Raw genomic sequence first — 22,711 nt, 5'->3', positions numbered from 1 at the left:
ATATCTTCTATCATCTATCAAAGATGCTAAAATAGTCTTAATTCCTACTGATGTCAAAATTTTAAGTCAAGGCACTTTTGGTTATGAGTAAGGATGAGCGCGTATACTCGCTAAGGCACTACTCGTTCGAGTAATGTGCCTTAGCCGAGTATCTCCCCGCTCGTCCCTGAAGATTCGGGGACCGCCGCGGCTGACAGTCGCGGCAGGGAGCAGGGGAGAGCAGGCGGGAGAGAGAGATCTCCCCTCCGTTCCTCCCCGCTGCTCCCCGAATCTTTAAGGACGAGCAGGGAGATACTCGTCTAAGGCACATTACTCGAATGAGTAGTGCCTTAGCGAATATACTCGCTCATCCTTAGTTATGAGTAATTTAATACTTAAGGGTCAGTCCAGCTTTATGTGGGAGCAGAGCTGTTTTTTCAGTCGATGCTGCCAAAGCTCTTCACTGCGTCAAATGGAATTATCCATGGGGCTGCTTTTGATAGGATGTGTTACGGTGAGACGTTTTTGGTATGGGTTAAATAGCATTCTATCAATTTAGACTGTTCAACGTGTAGTATGTACAGTGCAAATTTGATGCAACTCTGTAAAATTGTGTACATTTTGCAGTGGGGTGTTGAAGATAACCAAAAAAGTATATCTTGTTGACATTGTTTTTTACCCCAGATTTTGCATATTGGGTATTATACTGATGGGTTTGAAGGGCAACTTAGTATGCAAGGCTGAAAAAAGACAATTGTCCATCCAGTTCAGCCTATTTCCACCCCACCTTGTTGATCCAGAGGAAGGCAAAAAACTCCCAAATGAGGCAGAAGCCAATTAGCCCATTTAATGAAAAAAAAAAACAACTCCATAATGGCAGTCAGAATAATCCCTGGAACAACATTTGAAAGTTCCTACCCGACTCCAAGACCCGGATCAACAACTCTTTTGGTTATTTAATGTCTATATCCTGCAATGTTGTAGCGCTCCAAAAAGATATCTAGAGGCTCTTAAACTCCTGTATGGATTTTGCCATCACCACGTCCTCAGGCAGAGAGTTCCACAGTCTCACTGATCTTACAGTAAAGAACCCCTTTCTATGTTGGTGATGGAACCTTCTTTCCTCTAGACGTAGCGGATGCCCTCTTGTTACCATCACAGTCTGGGGTATAACCAGATCATGGGAGAGATCCTTGTACTGTCCCCTCATGTATTTATACATAGTGATTTGGTCGCCCCTTAGCCGCCTTTTTTCCAGGGTAAATAATCCCAATTTTGATGCCTCTCTGGGTATTCCAGTCCCGTCATTCCATGTATTAGTTTAGTTGCCCTTCTTTGAACCCCCTCCAGTACTGTAACATCTTTCCTGAGCACCGGTGACCAGAACTGTGCGCAGTATTCCATGTGGGGCCTGACAAGTGCCTTATATAGTGGAAGAATAATGACTCGTCCCTCGCCCCTATACCTCTTTTAATGCACCCAAAGACTTTATTTGCTTTTGCAACAGCTGACTGGCATTGATTGCTCCAGTTAAGTCTACAGTCCACTAGTACCCCCAGGTCTTTTTCCCTATCACTTTTCCCTAGCAATACTCCATTTAGTTTATATTGGTGACATCTGTTTCTCCTGCCCATGTGCATAACCTTACATTTATCAATATTGAACTGTATTTGCCATTTTTCTACCCAAGTTCGCAGTTTATCTAGGTCCATTTGCAGCCATACAAAAGGTCCAGCTTAGAACTTACTTCGTCGTAGAAGCTGATCAAATTGGTCTGACATGATCGACCCCTCATAACCCAAGTTATACTGTAGGTTCTCCTCCTACTTATCTGACCGCTCATTGAGTGTCTCCTTTTCTGGCTTTACCCCCCCCCCCCCCATTCTCCTAGCTGTTGGAGAAAAGGAGGGGGCCGAGGACCGAGTCCTGGGAGACCCCATCTACACAGCCCCTATTGGACAAGCCATCAGTTTTGGCCTCAAATATCACCTCTACGCTGATGACACCCAGCTATACACCTTTTCCTGTGACATCTCTGCACCTTTCCTCCAGAACTCCACCCACTGTCTGTCCGCTGTCTCTAATATTATGTCCTCTCTCTACCTAAAACTGAACCTCTCTAAAACTGACCTACTGGTGTGTTCGCCCTCTACTAACTAACCTCATCCTGACATCTCCATCTCAGTGTGTGGCACCATAACTCCTAGCACGCCCGCTGCCTTGGGGTCATATTAGACTCTTGATCTCTCCTTTACCCCCACATCCAATCTGTGGCCCAAACATGTCAGCTGCACCTCAAGAAAAAAAATCGCAAGAATCTGCCCTTTTCTCACCATAGACATGCTAAAAACGCTTACTGTTGCCCTCATCCACTCCCGGCTCGATTATTGCAACTCGCTGCTGATCGGCCTCCCCTGCACCAGACTCTACCCTCCCCAATCCATCCTGAATGTGGCAGCCAGGCTCATCTTCCTACTCGGATGCCTCTGCCCTGTGCCGGTCACGGCACTGGCTGCCAATCAAATACAGGAATGAATTTAAACTCACTACCTTCATCCACAAAGCCCTCCACAGCGCTGTGCTGCCCTACATTGCCTCCCTCATCTCAATCCATCACCCAGCCTGGGCCCTCCGCTCTGCTGACAAAATCAGACTGAGTGCCACATTAATTCGAACCTCTCATTCTTACCTCCAAGACTTCTCCAGAGCAGCACCAGTCCTCTGGAATGTGCTATCCAAAAAATCCCTGATTCACAAAACCTCAGGCGTGCCCTAAAAACGCACCTCTTCATGGAGGTATACCATATACCCTAAACCAAACCCCTCTGTACTCCGCCTGATAACGTGCTCCCTGTCCTAGTGACTGCAAACCCTGCAGTCACACTGATTCAGCCACCACACGGCTTAATGTCTGGCCACTGTCTATGTGTATAGCATCCCTCACTCTCCACCTCGCCATACTGTGCACATCTCCAGCCCCTTCACCTTCTATATCAGGGGTCCCCCAACTCCAGTCCTCGGGGACCACCAACAGGTCATGTTTTCAGGATATCCTATGGTAAGAACACCTGTAGCAATGTCTGAGGCACTGACGATAATTACATCACTTGTGCAACACTGAGGAAATCCTGAAAACATGACCTGTTGGCGGTCTATCTCACCCCATTATTTGTAAGTATGTACTACTAGTTGGAGCAGGACCCTCATCCCTACGGTTTCCATCAACTGATAACTATTTAACTGTAGTTTTTGAATTTTTGTCTTTCTGCATCCCTGTTTTTGTAAGCACTGTGGGATATGTTTGGCGCTATATAAAGATTATACGGACAACCCCCCCCCTATACACATGCGGGTCAGTGTGTTAGTTATAGACCAAAGGACACCTTTAGGCTGGGTTCACACGGGCGGATTTGCCATGCAGAATTTTGCTGTGGCAAATCCGCCTGCGGCTGCTAATCCTGTGGTTAGCCAGCCATGTGGACGAGATTTTGCAAGAAATCCCGTCCACAGTGGGCGGCCAATCCGTCACGGAAAAACGGAGCGAAAGCGGCGCGGATTTGAAATATGCAGCATGTCCATTTTTTCCCCCCCGCTAAGGCCTCGCTTCTCTCTATGGGGAGAAAAAGCTGCAGTGGAATGCCAGCAGCCGAACCACTACAAAACCCACATCGATATGCCACAGGTTTTGAAGCTGCACTTTTCCAGCATAGTTCCCGCGGTTTTTCAGTGCGGCCAAACTGCAAGAATCCCGCTGGAAATCTGCCCCGTGTGAACCTAACCTTAATATTAAATCCAAATTCTCAGTTAGTATACATACAGTGTGTGATCTCTGCAGCAGATTCCCAGTTAGTATGCAGGTCATGTGATCTCTGCAGCAGATTCCCAGTTAGCATGCAGGTCATGTGATCTCTGCAGCAGATTCCCAGTTAGTATACAGGTCATGTGATCTCTGCAGCAGATTCCCAGTTAGTATACAGGTCATGTGATCTCTGCAGCAGATTCCCAGTTAGTATACAGGTCATGTGATCTCTGCAGCAGATTCCCAGTTAGTATACAGGTCATGTGATCTCTGCAGCAAATTCTCAGTTAGTATACAGGTCATTTGATCTCTGCAGCAGATTCTCAGTTAGTATACAGGTCATTTGATCTCTGCAGCAGATTCTCAGTTAGTATACAGGTCATGTGATCTCTGCAGCAGAATCCCGGTTAGTATACAGGTCATGTGATCTCTGCAGCAGATTCTCAGTTAGTATACAGGTCATGTGATCTCTGCAGCAGATTCTCAGTTAGTATACAGGTCATGTCATATCTGCAGCAGAATCCCGGTTAGTATACAGGTCATGTCATATCTGCAGCAGAATCCCGGTTAGTATACAGGTCATGTGATCTCTGCAGCAGATTCCCAGTTAGTATACAGGTCATGTGATCTCTGCAGCAAATTCTCAGTTAGTATACAGGTCATGTGATCTCTGCAGCAGATTCTCAGTTAGTATACAGGCCATGTGATCTCTGCAGCAGATTCTCAGTTAGTATACAGGTCATGTCATATCTGCAGCAGAATCCCGGTTAGTATACAGGTCATGTGATCTCTGCAGCAGATTCTCAGTTAGTATACAGGTCATGTGATCTCTGCAGCAGAATCCCGGTTAGTATACAGGTCATGTGATCTCTGCAGCAGAATCCCGGTTAGTATACAGGTCATGTGATCTCTGCAGCAGAATCCCTGGTAGTATACAGGTCATGTGATCTCTGCAGCATTTCCAGGATATCATTCATTTAGTGAAAGAAAACCTCTCACACCAGTTCACTGAGAACACAAGTCTTTTATTACAGATTGTAAGTCATCTGGTTCCATCAGTTGAAAAATACTTGTAAAATATTTAAAAGCTCTTTTTATAACAGGGGGATAAACATAGCCCCCCGTTTACATAACACGGCGTATTTTAGAAAAACCACCATAAGCAGCAGAATTCACAGTTGCATGGATATGATCCGGAAAACATTCAACCTGCCCATCGGACACAAAGCACTGCTGTGAGCGCACACTAACACTGCAGCGTCACGATGCACTTAGGACAGCTCAGAAAAGCATTTGATGCATACAATTCCTGCACTAAAAGTCCAATTATTCACACCAATTACGGTGCTTCATTCAGTTCATATATCCAACGGTCGAGAATTGGTGCTTAGAACAGAACTGCTTCATAACAAAACCCAAGAAACCTGGTCAATCCCAAGAGCCAAGAACGGATGAAGGGTTTTATTTAATCAGTGGACTGATGCCGTGGCTCATACCAATCAGTTACTTATCAAAACCTTTTGCTGCCAACTTATTGTAAGACGACTAAAAAAAGAGAAAAAGTGGGTGGGAACTAATTATACATATGCAAATATTTCAAAAGGAGCTCCGAGTTGCAGATGTCACAGTAATTAAAAGGGAATGCGTCACCAGGTTGGTGGAACCACAGGCAGCACCCACTCGGGACAGGTATGCACAGTGCCAAGGGGGGACTTTCTTCTAAAAAACTGAAAAAAAAACACAAAAAACCCCCACAAAAATACATACTTCGACTCAGGAATGAAGCTCCGAGGCGCACCGGACTCTCCTCACCTGCAGCAGGTTGACCGATAGCTCTCGTCACTTTTTTTTGTATAGTGTGAAAGCTGTCAGACCACATGATGCAGGTGGGGAGAAACCAGCTCGGCCTGCCTCCGTGACTCGGAGCCCCGGTCCACAGTCAAACTTCAGTCAAGTATGGTCTTTCTGAAATGCGGCAGCCTTTCGTAATAAAACATACACCGGGGCAATAGGCATATCTGTCCCGGGTTCAGGCAGCGTGAACATGGTGACAGATTGCCTGTAGTGATCATGCGGCAGACATTTCTATTATGCTGTCCATCGAACTGTAAGTGACTACAATCTTCTTTACTCCAGATACACATGGCTCCTGAGACCACGCGACGATGTACTGGGAAAGTTGGGCATTTTCAGTGCCGATTTTTGCACATTAAATTTCATTTAAAAACCTTAAATTCAAAATCTTAATCCAAAGTGAAACAAACGCCCCTCCAAAATATAGAATATAGAAATCTACAGCCCATTGTGAATTTCTTGTAGAATCAAGACTTGATTGGATGCAACTGGGATGAAAGATGCTAGTAATGGTGTGCTCCAATTTTCTGCACCTTTGTACAAGCAGTTCTTGGAAGTGTCCCCCGGCATCGTCCAGTCACCCACCGCCCAGCCCGCCTGGTACTCTTGGTGCCCCATCACAACTGCATCAAGTCAAGAGGACATTACAGAAAGACGAGGGGGCAGATGTGTGTGTGCAGATTTTGTGCTGCCTTACGATACAACATGAGCGCTACCTGCGGGGTTGGCGGGTTTGGTTTTTATTTGCAGAGCTGTTTTGGCAATCCGAAAAGTAGATCCCCAGTGATTAGAGTTTCCCCGATGTCACACGTTGTTCAACATGAAGACTGAAACAAGTCTCCTACCTTAACTGCTGGGACCCAAAAGTTTAATACTGGCGTTTTGGTTAAAGGCCCCTACATACAGTTGTATCGGCGTCTACAGACCCTTCCCATATCACTGTAGGCCTCAGATTTCAAATGGACTCAACCAAAATTCCATGCACCATTCTTCACTAAAAGCATGGTGTTCAGGGGAGAATCTCTCTAATCCTTGGTGCTATGTAACAGAGGTACCGTGTAACGCTCATGGACTGACTGCGGCACTATAAACCAGAACCATGGTTCTCCAGGTGCCCCCGCAGACTCCATGTACGTGGCTCTCCTGCCTGGACGAGGTCTTTGGCTCGAATCGTTCTGGCTGCAAATGTACGATAGCAAATACTACGTCGTCAACAATTTCATGCCATTTCAGGAGTCGCTTTTTTAAGGTTGTGACCTCTGTACACATATGTGCATTTTATGTATACCTCATAGGGTGTGCTCTTCCCCAGTGACCGTTACTGACTGTTTTGTTTTTTCTTTAAGGCAATTGTCTACTCTGGGACCTGTCCTCGTGTACACTCATTGCCAAAAGCCCCAAGAAGTTGTCGGATGGGATGAAACTTTCTCTGTGTGATTGTAATGTTGGTATAAGTGATTACAAGATCAGAGCAAAAGCCTCATTTGTAGCCCCCTTGTAGGGAGGCTCTAGTACCCTGTTGTATCCAAGCCACAGGCGGTACAAGATGTGATACGGGCGGGCATGGCGGGTCTAGTGCCCTGTTGTACCGCCTCTAGCTTGGATACAAGATGTGATACAAGTGGGCATGGAGGCTCTAGTGCCATGTTGTACCCCCTATAGCTTAGATACAAGATGTGATACGGGCGGGCATGGAGGCTCTAGTACCCTGTTGTACCACCTCTAGCTTGGATACAAGATGTGATACAGGCGGGCATGGAGGCTCTAGTACCCTGTTGTACCACCTCTAGCTTGGATACAAGATGTGATACAGGCGGGCATGGAGGCTCTAGTACCCTGTTGTACCACCTCTAGCTTTGATACAAGATGTGATATGGATGGGCATGGAGGCTTTAGTACCCTGTTGTACAGCCTTTAGCTTGGATACAAGATGTGATACAGGCAGGCATGAAGGTTCTAGTACCCTGTTGTACCGCCTCTAGCTTGGATACAAGTTGTGATACAGGCAGGCATGAAGGCTCTAGTACCCTGCTGTACCGCCTCTAGTTTAGATACAAGATGTGATACTGGCGAGCATGGAGTGTTGTTGCGTCAGAGGTGTCTAGTGGTCAGCAAGCAGAAAAAGAGTGCCACTACACACAAGGAGCCTTATTTCAATTTTTTGCCTGAGATGTAATTGCATGCCAAGTTCTTCTAGGGGCTGTTATTTTTTTGACAAAGTTTTAGAAAACGAACAACCTAACATAGAAATACACACATAATGCAGACGGCATGAAGAGCGGCATCTTTGCTCACTGAAGCTCTGACAACTTCAAAAACAGCCTCTCCCTCATCAGCGCCAGCTATGTTTGTTACAAGCTCCATTCCTCTCCCAGGGTCATGATATAGGGTGTTATACGCCATCATATTGCGTCTATGAGGAGCTAGCAGATGTAGACGAGCCCGTCTGGTCAGGCTTACTCTAAAGAAACAGAAGTGAACGAGTAGTAACGCATCTGTTCTTGTTTCATCCAAGGATTTCTGCAACCCAATAGTCCATTAAATCTCCCCAGAAGTTCTATCAGACACAACTAGAAACGGATGATTGTGATTAGAAAGTGGCGATCATCGGGGCCTGTATGTCACGTATGTCCAGGGAGTATAGGAAGAGGATTAAAGATAATGGGAAGTGGAATATATCACGGCTTTCCCACCATCCATTAATGAGCAATTAATGACAGGTGATCAATTTTTGATGGCACCGAAAGTAAAAAAACAAAAACACATACCCTCCAATGTAAAACATACCTGCAATCCTTTAGGCTGGGTTCACACAGGGCGGATTTGCCGTGGAAATTCCGTCCAGAATTACGCAGCGGCAAATCCACCTGCGGCTGCTAATCCCGGGATTAGCCAGCCATGCGGACGAAATTTCTCAGAAATCGCGTCCACACGGGACGGCGAATCCGTCGCGGCAGAGCTGGCGTTGCGGCGCAGATTCGCCAGCTGCAGCATGTCCATTTTTATTTATTCCGCTGCGGCCGCACTCTCCTCTATGGGAGCGCCAGCCGCAACAGCAAAGCGTGCAGCTAAGCCACTTCAAAACCCGCGGCGCTTTCCCAGCGGAAATGTTGCGGTTTTTTTTGCTGTGTCCAAACCGTGAGATTTCCGCCTGGAATACACCCTGTGAGAACCAAGCCTTAGGAGATCACACTGTCCGGTTAAGGCCGGGCTCACATGACCGTGTCAGTATAGCGTATGCTGCGTGTGGGTTTTGCGCATGGAATATGCTGTAACAATCTCCCACAGGCGGCCATGTTGCCGCTCACACAAATTGCCTGAAAAAGGTGCGCAAGAAAAATAGCAGCAGATTCCATCTTGGGGTATATACGTGCATAGACAGCAAGATAGTACATAGAGTTGGTTGGCACACCACGAGCATGCCGATCACAGGCAGCACACTGCCAATTATGGCGTGAGCCCGGCCTACTGCTGCGTTTAGACTTAGTGATTCAAATGAGCGAAAGTGAAGGATGATACTTCGGTTTAACACGCGAACCAGTAAGAGATTTCCGAGCAGACAAAGAAGGTTTTCAGATTTGCTCATCGCCACTTTGCATCTGCAGCACTTTTCACAAATGGGACCACAAGAAAAAACTAAAAGTAAAGAACTTTTCAAACAACTGATCCTCATATAAGGACACAATAAAAAGTGTATAGAGAGCGCCTCAGGAAATAAATTCTTTGGATAGACGAAAAAATATATGTAAAGCAGCCGTCGGTGTGGGCAGTTTTAGAAAAACCCTTTGTTGGTACTCTAATTCTTCATCGATCCTTCTTGATGCAAGGCGAGCTGCAGAAAAAAAGCTGGGGGGTTCTGAATGACATTATTTCATATAGGGACACGGAAGGGGACATAGTAATTCTGAGATTCGCCGCATTAAATCTGTGAAAGGGATGGCAAACCTGATCGGTATCGGAGAATATGCCATAAAGTCTCCCAATTGGAATATCCCTTTATGTTGCTGTAAATCGTATTCAATGTGGTTGTTTGCAACACGTTATTGGTTAGTATTTTTGGGAATACCCCTTTAAATCCTACTAGAGTGCTTCAACATGAGCTCACTTGTATAATACATTGCAATACTTATGAAACCAGTGTATTATGCCAGTTAGTGTTAAGCTTAAGAGGATCTACCAACATCAGGAACACAGCGCCACACTTAGGCTACCGGCTGCCATGACAACCCATCAGCATCCTGCAATTCCATGCAAAGGGAGGAGAGAGCAATAAAGGGATCCCCATCTGTCAAGCCACCTAAACCAGGGGTCCCCAACTGCAGTCCTCAGGGACCACCAACAGGTCATGTTTTCAGGATATCCTATGGTAAGAGCGCCTGTGGCAATGTCTGAGGACTGATAATAATTAGATCACCTGTGCAATACTGAGGACATCCTGAAAACATGACCTGTTGACGGTCCCTGAGGACTGGAGTTGGGGAACACTGACCTAAACGATACATCATCTAAGGAAAAATAAACGTCCGGAATCAGAGTCATCTGCGATCCCAGCGGCTGCAGGAGGCCTTCAGCTCTACAACACTGCATGTGTAGCGGGCTCGTCTGCAGGGCACACGGCATGCATTCCTCAGCTACATGTGACATACATGTACATCACATGCCAGGAAGGGGTTAAAGTCAAACATTTTTAGCCGTGGAAACCGATACCCTATGTGGGTAAATACGCAGTGAATACACGTGTACGGGGCCTATTCACACAATCCCAGTAACCTCAATGAGCTCTTTAGATCCATAATACAGACCACAATACGACATGCTGCGTCTTTCATGGGTGTAAATACACGTTAGGGACAGGGATTTATAGTGTCTAGCTTACATTTTGCACATTTGGGGTATGATCGCACCGGTCGGATCCTCCGTGGATTTTGCAGCTGGTTCAGATATTGGACTGCAAGTGAAATCCGCAGCAGACCGACAATGGTGCTCTACAATCCACTGCATACGTCAACACTGCAATACCTTTACACGGGCCGATAGTCGCCTGAATAATCAGTAAAATGGGCGACTGTCGGCTGGGGTACACGCAGCCCCCGATAGGGAACTGAGTGAGAAGCCGTTAGTCGTTGTGTTTCAGCTCACTGAAATGGAGCGAGTGCTGAGCGGCTTCTCGCTGCGTGTAAACAGGAGTCGCTCAATATCGGAGAGCCTCCTGGCTACTGTGAATGGAGGCGGGAGCGCTGGAACGATCTCTGGCCCGCTCCGCCTCCATTCATTAGAACGACTATCGCTCATGCGTCGAAGCACAGGAATGATCATTGCTACGATGGTTTTTGGGCTCTTACCCACTGGACAGTTGCACCGTGTAACCGTACCTCAGGCAAGCGTTAAAAAACACTTCAAACCGGAATCCTTGCTTAAGGTGCTTTTACACGGGGCGATAATTGTTCGGCTTCCTGCGATCCAGCGAGAATCTGAGCAATCATCAGTGTGAATGCTGCACCGGCTGAATGAGAAGACGTTCGCTTCTTGTTCGTCGATCAGTGTCTGCATGCACAAACCTGAATGATGAATTGGCCGTCTTCTGAAGGACTGCCTGCGTCCTGTGAGTGGAGGCGGCTGGAATGATCCCCGGGCCGCTTATCCTCCATTCACTAGCGATAACTGGCCCTGCGTCGGACATCTCGCGCCTGACAGGTCGTCCCGTGTAAAGGCACCTTTACACGGTAAAAGACGTCCCTAGTAAAAATGTACAAGCGATGGACTAAAGCATACAAGTCCTTTAAGGGTTAAAATTTGTTTTCTTGTTCAATAAATGAGATTTTAAAAGAACATTCCTGTGTTTAACAAAACAATGAAATGAAAGCGATGTGACCTGGAAGTCAAGGAAAGGGGACGCTACAGCATTCAGGGAATGAAGGCTTTAAACCGGCGGCCCGGCTGACATCCCCTATAGCCGCCACGATTAACAGACTATTTGATTAACCCATTTTGTGCACTGAACTCTATAACCGGGGACAAGCAGCAGATCCCGGGCACTAGTGGCCGTTGTCCCAACCAGCAAAGTGAAGGCCGGCCAATAGGGGCAGACCCCCATATAAAGGAGCAGAACGGCTTGGACTGTCCATGTGGGTCCGGTCCTATGGGATCCACTGCGATTATAGGCTTGACCGCCACTCCATGCACATTCTGAACTCAGTGGTCCAATGGGCGGTTCTATCAGTGATTGACAGCTGTGTATGACTGTACATAGAGGGAAGGCTGTCAATCACCGATAGGACCGCCTATTGGACCACTCAGCTCAGAATGGTCCCATAAAAGTGAATGGAGTCGAGCATGAGCAGCATCACTCCATTCAGTTGGGACATTTGGAGTACGGCATCCTTTAGATTGCTGGGGAGCCCAATGATTGGACCTCCAGCAATCCATGTATCCCCCATCGTGTGTACTGGGGACAAACCTCTTCAGGTAAAATGCATTTAAAGGGGAACCTACAAAAAAAACTGCAATCAGGTGACAACAAGCAATAGATTTATAGTGTTAGGTTTACCATTTTGGTAACACGACAGGTCCTCTTTAAGAGAGCGCCAGAGCGAGCAAGCCACCCACATTTTGCATCGGTGTACTAATTAATAGCTGTTGCAACGGTCATAATTTGCAGTTTAATTTCCTCCCTAGACTGCTATAGAGGGTCATGACGGACACCAATAATCGCCACGAGCAAAACGTCACCAACATTCATCCAAGGCCAAAAAAGGCGATCTACAACAGCGACCTTCAGAACGTCGACATTTACCCCCCCAGTCAGAAACAAGCACATTCATCAGTTGTGAGATGTAAATTGTTCCTCAGGCACGGACTATCTGATGTGTCCGGGTAACAAAGTGGCAAACACCCCGCGGGTCATATCGTATCTCTGCCCTTACATGTCTAACAGGGGAGGCATCAGAGATCATACAGAACATCTTATAGAATTACTCTTTCAGACCGGGGCTGCAGTTCATTGCCAAGAAGGATAAACTCAGAAGTCTCGTACGTTATTTGACAGACTTGGATTGACGCCACTTGTTGCAGGATATGGTTTACAGACCGAGTCCACATACGATATTCAAGCGCTAAAGTGAATCGGTTTGGGATGAAGCATTTGCCACATTGTGAAGAGAGGGAAGGTGGTCTTATGGAGGCGATGGCTCCATGGACACATACTATAAGCCGTACCATCTGAACCCAGGAGACTAAGTCTAGTGGAAAGCAAGCAACAAATCATTACACGGCAAGCACAACATTCATCCGGAACACTCAGCTGCCATAAGAAAGCTAGAGATGTCTGCGGCCTTGGCACTGCCCTCCGTCACATACTTACAGCAATGTTGTATTACTGTAAGTGAGGCCAGAGGAGAACAGTCCGGGCACCTTAGCTGCGATGCAGAAGAGCTGCGTGTTCATAGAACGGGGTGTGCATCGCTTTTATATCATGTGAGGTAAAATTAATTCGGCAGCAATCGCGCGGGAAGGTAGGTAGTTCTGCCAAGTGGACCAACTTCAGTAGAAAAGTGAAGCAAAAATGGTATCTTTCATGGGAAGCGACTTGTATAAATCCCTCCTTCGCGATCTAAGACTCAGTGACCACAGAGCGAGGCACCGAGACTGTACATACGTGTGCGCGGTGGTCATGGCTAGTGCAGCCCACTCAGGAGAAGGATAGTAATCTGCAATTGCTTTATTGTGATCGTTTATTGTAGACCAGAAGTCATAATGTTTTGTGCAGGAATCCCAGCGGCGTTTCATGAGTGTGTACTATACCTACGACTACTTAAAGTGGGACTGATGAATTCATGACTCAGTAGCCACAGAAGTCCACAATGCCCTTCGGGGCTCTCATCCGCTGCAGAGGTCACTAGTCTTGCACGTCAAAGTAGTCTATTATCGGTTCGTCCCGCAGGGTCTTCTGGGAGCCGCTGTTTCCGCCATTTCTAAAATATAAATGTGCAGGCACAAAGTCACAATGCACTTAAAGCGACAGACCGCTGTTCTCAATACGCTCTCTGCCCTATTCATGTAGGCCATACTCAAAAGGCGGGCATTTTTGGAATAAAAACAGAAAGGTGTTAAAAAGGTTTAGAACACACAATTTTTATATATTCTTAGCCAGAAATGGTGTGGAAGAGCGTCCCTCACTCTGGAGGACCTGTCTTATACAGAAGACCCATGGATATGAATGGGCACTGTGTAATGCTTCATTTCTCCTGTGATGGCACCGCAGAAAAATTGAGCACTTACTGCCAGGTTACCTCACAAAACAGTTGATCGCTGAGGATCCCAGCAGGACAACAATTTGTGTTTGGCTTATTGTTAAAGGCTTCGCCTAACAAGGGGGGGACTGTCCAAAGCTTTATTTAAGGCCCATTTAGACACAACGATTATAGCTCAAAAGCCATCTTTTGAGGGATAGTCGTTGCGTGTAAATGTGCCAATCTTTCACTTTTCAACTAACGTTGGATTTCAGTTCGGCATGAAATCCATCGTTCAGCAGAACAGCCAATTAGATGGACTGCACGCTGTGTTCTGCCTGGGGAGCACTGATTACATTGTCTCAGCTGTCAGCTCTGTGGCAACACAAAGGGAATGTATTCAGCGAACAGCGGGTGGTCGGTTCCCTGACTACAGCTCCCGAAGGCTCACACGCTACTAATTGGTACTAATTGGCATCAGTATCAAGTAGTAGTTTATGCAAAAATGATCGCTCAAAAGCCATCTTTTGAGTGATCATCTGTGTGTCTAAATGCACCTTACCACCTCTGACAACATGTGTAAACCTGATGCCGTCTCTCACCTCTCAGCCTGGTGTCTGTAGTGGGCGATGGGAGGAGGGGGCCTTGCCTGGATCTCTCTTTCAATTACAGACAGAAGGGAAACATTTGGGCACATAGATTTGCCTCTGCAAAAGATTGATAATAAATATGTATTATATACATATCCATTGCATTAATGACAGACTGCATGTACCGGTATATATACATACACACACACAGTATGTATATACACACATACATACACACACAATGTGTGTATGTATGAGTGTGAAGTTCTACTCACTTTACGGCAGTAATGACGACATTGCGTTTGGGCTCGTTGTCGTAGCTCACGCTCTCTACACCGTACACTTCTGCGAGGTCGTGGATAATTTTTCGATGGTCTCTGTTCATTGGTGGAAAACAATGGCTTTTCTTGCTTTGCTTTCCCTACAAAATAACACATTAAATCCAGTGAATTACAGCGGCTCGCATACCACTACAGCCACTACAAATAGCAACACTACAGCGCTACTCTATTACAGCGGGTAAAACAAATCTGTTCAACGTGGTGATATTTCTGGAATCGCCTGCAATTCTGGCAAGGAGACACTAGAATGAGCCTCGCACTAACAGGTACGTTCTGAACTGTAGCGATCTACTCGTTATGGACAGCTGGTATCTTCTGTAGTGGATTAGCTCACTGGCAAGCTGTAAGGGGTATTCCCATCTCAGGTAAACATGGTCAAGGATGGAAACAGCCAAACTTGCTGCTCCCCCCAGTTTTTGTATATCCAACAGAAGTCAATGGGAGTTGTGTATACAACACAGTACAGCAAGCTACATTGTTTCTGCACCTCGGAAGCTAAGAACACATCATAACGGACTGCGCTATCCCATTTCCGTAATAAATGTTGACTTTTATGGGAGCTATGGAAACGGTGTAGAACAGCTAGTTCAGTGGTTCCCACAATCCTGGCCATTAGTGGCCCTGGCATACAGTCCGGTATTACCATCGATTGCACAATCATTTGTTATTGAAGGAATCTTTTATGATGACCTACCGTATTTCCCCGAAAAGAAGACCCTGTCTAGTAATAATTTTTGCCACAAAAGAGACACTAGGTCTTATTTTTGGGGATGTCTTATTATACTTACCTAGCAGGCTCAGCCCAGGTCCTTTCCACTGCTCTCCGGAGCTCCGTCAGGCTTCCTGCAGTCCTCGGAGACCCACAGAAGATCACTTCCTGTTTACGAGATTCATAAATCCCACCTCCAGGAAGCAATGGCTCCGATTGGTTCTTTGATTGCTGCTCAGCCAATCAGTGCAGCGCTCCATGAACAAATCACAGCCATCGCATTGGTTCATTAAGCGCTGCATTGATTTGTTCTTCAAGTGCTGCTCAGCCAAACAAAGCCATCGCTTCCTGGAGGCGATTTATGAATCCCGTAACCAGGAAGTGATGATCTGTGGGCGGCTGAGCACTGCAGGAACCACACTGGAGCTCTGGAAAGCAGCGGGAGGGACCTGGACCGAGCCTGCATAAATAATGCAGCTAGGGTTTTATTTTCAGGGTAGGGCTTATATTTCAAGCATCCCCAACCCCCCCCCACCTTCCAAAAAAAAAATCTGACTAAAGCTTATTTTCAGGGAAACACTGTAATAATTATTATTTGTTGACACTATCTCCTTATGTTAACAGGCATCTACTAAAAATTAGAGGAAGTAGAAAAAGGTGAAAAGCAATGGAGGCCTCCAAAGGTCGTAGGGTGCCTGAAGGATAAATGGCTGCGTGCTCTCGCTGTGAGCGAGGCATTCAGAGGACAGAGGAACCTCCCTCTTTTTGTTAAAACATTTAAAAGCCGCTGTCAGAATTGGACAGCGGCATCTAAATAGGCAACGTCTGCTATTGCAGGGCTCTCTGATTGCAGCTGGGTAATAACGGACAAACCCTGCGCACATCTGATGTCGCCAAGAGGTTAAGCAGCATCTGTTGCTAAATTTTTTATTTAAAGGCGGGCAAATTTTTCCCTTTATACCCTATCGCTACAGATTTTTGCGATAGGGTTTATACAAAATTTCGCCCCGTTTGTCCCCTGCAGCTCCTATGTATCACCGTGTATAGACGCTGCAGTCTAATGGTCTTTTTATGTTGATCAGCGCCCGTTTCATGTCATTCTTTTTCTTTTAGCGTGGGCGAAGCATTGCTCATTCCTACCACTGGTGGGCGCTCCCTGTTCACACACGAAGATGTACAGCTGAGCAGCTTTATGCTTGAATCAACAGGCCAATGAGCCAACGCACAAGCGATTGCTCATTCTTTGGCTGATGATTTGTCCGTTTACAAGGGCCTGACTGTCAAGTGATGAGTTTTCGGGAGCCATGGTTGAGCCCTGTAATCCCCCAATGTAAAAAGGATGTAAAATACCCACGAGTCTCAATAGGAAATCTTCATGTCCTGCTTAAGCTTCTTCAACAACACACACGACTCGTTACATTGAGTGGTTTGCACGATGGTTGTATAGTGTATACGTATGCAGTGACAGACCGATCGGCGATATATCACTGATCAGGTCCGTCATGCAATCATCGTTGATCTGTGCTGCGTCGTTCAGTTTAAACAGGCCGGCGTTCATCTATTTGAATCAAGTATGATATTAAGAAGTTGTAAATATCCTGCAGATCCTTCTGTTATATTTGCGGAGAGTTCACCAAACACGGGCACAGAAGCACTTTTTGGCAACAACGCAAAGATGAATGCGGCCTACTAAGCATATTTTGGGATGGCTGTGGGTGATCCAGGTAAGTCAGTCATCGGAACCTTACTTCAGATGCGATAACTGCAAGGAAACTCTTGAAAGTTGGTTCAGAGGCGAAAATAGAGCCAAGAAGTTTGCGATACTAAGAATTTGGCAGGAGCCAACTGATCATTCCACCAACTGCTATTTCTGCATGGTAGACCCCTCCAAACGTCGAAGTGGAAAAAACGCAGTTGCTGTGACGTATCCAAACATTCCTTCGTCTATGGCCCCGGTACCACATTGCTCTGATCTCCCCATTCTGACGCCTCCACAGAGCATGCATAGCGTGCAGACGTGTTCAGAGAACATCTGCTCAGACAGGGAAGATGCAACGGATCCTTTCCATGCTGGCGAAGATGGCAGAAGACCGTACTACCCGAACCAGAAGGATGGCAATGATTTGATAAGAGATTTTGGTAAGCAGAAATTCTGACATCGAATGGAACTTGTTGGATGATAGCGCGCAAGTCAAAGAGAATGTCATTAAATGTTTTCTACCTTCTTCACCCTTCAAGATGGACTCGGTTACTGCCATGACGTGACAGGTCTATTCAGTAAAATTGGGATACCTTGTAACACACAGGATTGGCGTCTTTTCATTAACAGTTCTTCCAAGAGCCTGAAAGCAGTTCTGCTCCACAATGGAAATCAACTTCCATCCCTTCCAGTGGCTCACATTGCACATCTCAAGGAGGAGTACAGTAGTATCAAATTCCCATTGCAAGTATTATCAGTATGGTTGGGAAGTAATTGGAGACTTCAAGATGGTTTCCCAAAGTTTCCTTGCTATCTCTGTCTTTAGTATAGCAGAGCCAAAACTCATGACTACCATCGACGAGACTAGCCTGAACATATTGACTTCACTGTCGGACGCCGCAACATCAAGTGGGAAGCCCTAGTAGATCCCAAGAGGATTCTGATGCCACTTCTTCACATAAAACTTATGAAACCGTTTGTCACAGCTCTAGACAAAGAATCTGCAGCGATGAAACATCTACTAAACTTCTTCCCGAAGCCGAGTGAGGCCAAGGTAAAAGCTGGCATCATACTGGGACCACAAATGAAGAGCATCATAGAATGTCCAAAATTTCTTGACATGCTCACAGAAGTACAGAAAGCAGCTTGGAACAGTTTTATTGCCGCGGTTCAGGGGTTCTTGGGAAATCCCTAAGCAGACGACTATGTGGAGTTGGTGGAAACGATGGTGAAGAAATACCACGCTATGGGATGCAAAATGTCGCTCAAGGCTCATATCCTGGATTCTCATCTATATACGTTCAAGCAGAACATGGGAGCATACTCTAAGGATCAAGGAGAAAGGTTCCACCAAGATATGCAGCAGTTTTAGTGTCGCCATCAAGGACAACACAACGAGAAAATGATGGGCGACTTCATCTGGGGGCCGGTCCGTGAAAGTGACCAGGAAAACAGTCGTCAATCAAAAAGAAGCAGACATTTTCGTTTATTTTGAACTGTATGGACATACTCTGTATTGTATAATGACTTTGGCTCATGATTGTAAGCATCGATGTCCTGACCACAAAAACAAACGGGAGAGTGCTGCAGTATCTGAATAGGGTTAAGGTCAGGAATCTGACTTGGCCATGCCAAAATGCAAATCATCTTTTTTCAAACCATTTTTGAGCTGATTTACTTGTATGCTTCAGGTAATTTTCTTGTTACATCACCCAACGCCTTTTCAGCCTGAGGTCATCGACTGCCGCTCTTACACTCTGTAAAATGTTTTCATACACCTTAGAATTAATGGTTTCCTCAATTATAAGGCATCAGCGCAACCCCAAACCAGGATGCGTAATTCCCAATGCTACATGTCAGGAGGAGGTTCTGGTGTTGGCGTGTTCTTTTCCCTCCAAACATAGCGTTGTGCATTTGTGTGAAAAAGCTGCACTTTTGTCTCATCTGCCACAGAACATCTTCCCAGACGCATGGAGGAATATCCAGGTGGCCTCAGGCCACGGTTGTTATTTTTGCCCAACAGTGGCTTCTTTCATGGGGTCCTTTAATTGCCTTTTTCTGGCAGTGGACCCATGAACAGAGGCGTTTGTTGCAGTCTGTAGAGTCTTCTGTAGGTCCTTCATACTGTTCCTGTTGAATCACTCATGTTTTTCGGGGCAGCCTCTCGGAGTAATGTCAACAGGACATCGCCTACTTGTAGGAAGTGCAGCGACTGTCCTCAACATTCTCCATCTGCAGATAATTTGTCAAACTGTGAACTGATGGACATCCAGATCTTTAACAACACTAAATGCCCATTAAGCTCTTGCAGAAGTCAAAATCAGAGGTTCACTTACTTTTTCTTGCTGCACTGTGAATGTTTACTCAATAAAAAGTCATGAAGGCACAACCCTTTGTGCATTTCCATCTTTCAAAGTTGAAGGTAACGTGAACTGAACCATAGAAACCAGTGCTTCATAAGCTGGGAGTCGGGCTTCAGTGGTCGGGCTCCCCTCTTAGGCGTTGGCGAGTTGCGGCTGGGGGGGCAGCTTGGGTACGGACTGCTAATATACTGATGGGTCCTACTGAAAAGGACTGTCTCCGGCTGCAAGAGCATCAGATATAGTAGCATAGGGATTTCTTCTATGCCTAAATAATACTCTACTGAGTGTCTATATATACAGTAAATCTATCTATATAGGAGTGTTTATTCAAAGTGAGTGCAGTCAGGGGGACTCCAGTAGATGCGGCTTCGTACAGTCTGCTGATATGACGTCTTCCATTACATAAAATTCTTATATAACCAGAAATCACTCTTAAATATCACCTTGTAGACATGAGAGGCGATCAGTTCTGTATCCTAAGGTGCGAGATCTGTAATAATGGACTTGACTCATTTTGGGTAAATGCTCCTACCTATCCGATCCAAGAACAGCTTATGGAGGGGCTTGTGAAGTGTAATATTAACCCACCTTATTGACTGCATCCACAAGGGCTTTTACTTCTCTCTCAATCTCAGATACAAACTTCAAGTCTTTCCTGCAGTTTAAAAAGAAAAAACAAAAATGAACATATAAAGTCATCCGACGGCCGTCTACAATCCATAAACTACCAATCTGCTTTATTTAGACCCCCAGTGGGAAGAGGTCTCTCAGTATAACATAGCGTTGGTGCTACACTTCTGTACACCACATCCTTGGTGGCTCTTAGATGTCTCTAGCAGGTGTAATGCATCCAGTGGCCAGCAGGGAGAGCCACGGGGTTTACAAGCGGCTAGAGAATAGGACGACCAAAGCTCTTTACCCAAGAAAAGCAGAGCCGGAGTCCAACTCCGTTTTTGGTGGATTCAGAAGAAATGGGCCAGTAAAAATATTCACCCTCTTAGTCACTTGCTTATGTTATATTTTAATGACAAAGCAATATTCTTAGTTTTTTTTATCGTTACATGGCAAGACTCATCACTTTTTATTTTTTCATGAACATAGTTGTAAGAAAACTTGTTTAAAAAAATAAATAAATAAAGTTGTATTTTAACCCCTTAACCCTTTCCAATCCACTTTCTGACGTCTGAAGACATACTGATTGAGGGCTGTACAGCTCCGATGTTGGAAGACATCCGGCAGGGTATTCTTACTGTAGATTACTGGCTGCTCTGTTGTCGGGGGCCTCTCCAGCCTGTCACATACTGCAGTACTGGATCTAGCCAGCAGATGGCGCCATTGTATAATGGCAGAAAGAGAAAGCCCCCTAGGAAACCCTGAATCCAAAATTGGATTGCAAAGGGTTAACACTACAGGATGTAATTTTACATCCTGGACCAATGGTACTTAATACAACAGGTCGTAAACGTACATCCTGCGGATGGCACGGGCTCAGAAGTGTATCAGCGCGATCCTGCTGCGATTGACAGTTGGCCTTACACTGCAACAGTAGGGATCGATGAGAACATTGATCCCCGTTTTTAACACCTTATATGGCTTTTTAAAATGTCTTTTTAAGGTGCCGGAATGGAAAAAAAAATATTGTAATAATCCTAACACCATTATTAATGCTGTAAAAAAAAAAAACCCCAAAAAACAAAACAAAAAAAAACCACACACAAAATACCAAACTGTCAGTACTGAGGCGGTTTTTCTCTCTGCTGTCCAAAATACGTTAATAAAGTTTTGCAATACATTTTATGAACATAAAAATGGTACCAATAAAACTACAGCTCACCCCACAAAACAGCTCAGACGGCCATGGTGACAGAAAAAAGATCAAAAAATAAAAATCTATCATGTTTATCAGCTCCGTTGCAGACCTATGGATCTCCATGGTTACATGGGTTTCACTGGCCTCCGATGAATATCCGATCAGTAGCGGGCCTCCCCTGACAATAAGCTGTTTGTAGAGGCCGCAGCAGGAAGGCGATTGCCGAGGTGTCTTTACACGTGACGCTCGGCCATTGGTCACATGACCTTTCTGCAGCTCAGGCGCAAGTCCTAGTATCAGGCACAGTGCTATGGCTGGTATACAGTAATGATGTCACAGCCTCTTCAAACAGCTGATTGGCCCGAATGCCCGGAGTCAGACGCCCACCGATCTAATATTGATGACCTATCCATCGATGTCGGCATCCAGGAAAACCCATTTGTCCATGCAGATACATAGGTCTGCAAAGGAGCTTTAGACATAACATGGTAGGCTTTTAAACAAGACTTGCAAAGATGCTTTTTTTTAAAAAAAATTGTATGCATTTAAAGAGCTTCTGTAATGAGAAAAAAAAACAAAAACACAACAGGGTTTTGGGTATAACTTACCGCAAAATCATTGGGGGACACAGCAAGACCTTGGCTATAGCTTCTGCCAAGGTCTTGCTGTGTCCCCCAATGATACGGACAAGAAAAAAGAAAATCTGTTCTTACCTATTCCTCCCCCGTCAGTCTTCTTACCAGATCCTCACCTGTCCGAACTTCTTCTGGCTCCTGCAGTCCCCCGGGTCACCTCACCTCCAGCTGGTCGGATCCTCTTCTTCCTGTGATGTAGCATACATTGCCGGCATTCTCCTTCCTGCAGGTCAGTGTACCCGGTCAGTAGTGACAGCGTTCACTGCCTAGAAGGGAATGCAGATTCCCTGCAGCATGCTTTAGCACACATGCTCCGGGTCTCGCCGCTAGTGTCCATATTGTATGTGTAGCGTTGAGACGCTGTGCCTGCATACTAAAGGAGGCTGCCGAGGGTCGTCATTCCCTGCTAGGTAGTGAGCGGTACGTCAGTAGTGACCGGGTACACTGACCTGCAGGGAGCAGAATGCTGGCAATATACACTTTGTCACCGGAAGAGAATCCGGACAGCTGGAGGAGCCAGAAGATCGGGGAGGTGAAGATCTGGTGAGAAGGCTGCCTGGGGAAGAATAGGGAAGGACAGAATTTGTATTTTTTTTTAATGACAAAACCCCTTTAAGCAACAATAACTTGTTACAAAGATGTGCAAAGCCTTCAATAACATGGGAATAAAAGGTTCTACAATTGTATCATTTATTGCAGCATGT

The 22,711-nt window shown here is 45.8% G+C and overlaps 1 protein-coding gene across 1 annotated transcript in view; it reads right to left on the bottom strand.

Moving 5' to 3' along the window:
• Positions 1-13,348: 13,348 nt before the first annotated feature.
• NFX1 (nuclear transcription factor, X-box binding 1) overlaps positions 13,349-22,711 on the bottom strand; it is a 94,340-nt gene continuing 84,977 nt past the window's right edge. The window contains exons 21-24 of the mRNA XM_066579225.1: positions 20,151-20,217; positions 14,726-14,871; positions 14,463-14,567; positions 13,349-13,602 (exon numbers count right to left, since the gene is read on the bottom strand). Of these exons, the coding sequence (XP_066435322.1) occupies positions 13,527-13,602; positions 14,463-14,567; positions 14,726-14,871; positions 20,151-20,217 (394 nt within the window). The 3' untranslated portion in view covers positions 13,349-13,526. The remainder of the gene's footprint in view (positions 13,603-14,462; positions 14,568-14,725; positions 14,872-20,150; positions 20,218-22,711) is intronic.

This window comes from Eleutherodactylus coqui, chromosome 9 (assembly GCF_035609145.1).
Source record: "Eleutherodactylus coqui strain aEleCoq1 chromosome 9, aEleCoq1.hap1, whole genome shotgun sequence".
NCBI classification, from domain to species: Eukaryota; Metazoa; Chordata; class Amphibia; order Anura; family Eleutherodactylidae; genus Eleutherodactylus; species Eleutherodactylus coqui.
Note: the sequence above shows the minus strand (reverse complement) of the source record. Positions and strands in the feature narration are given on the sequence as shown.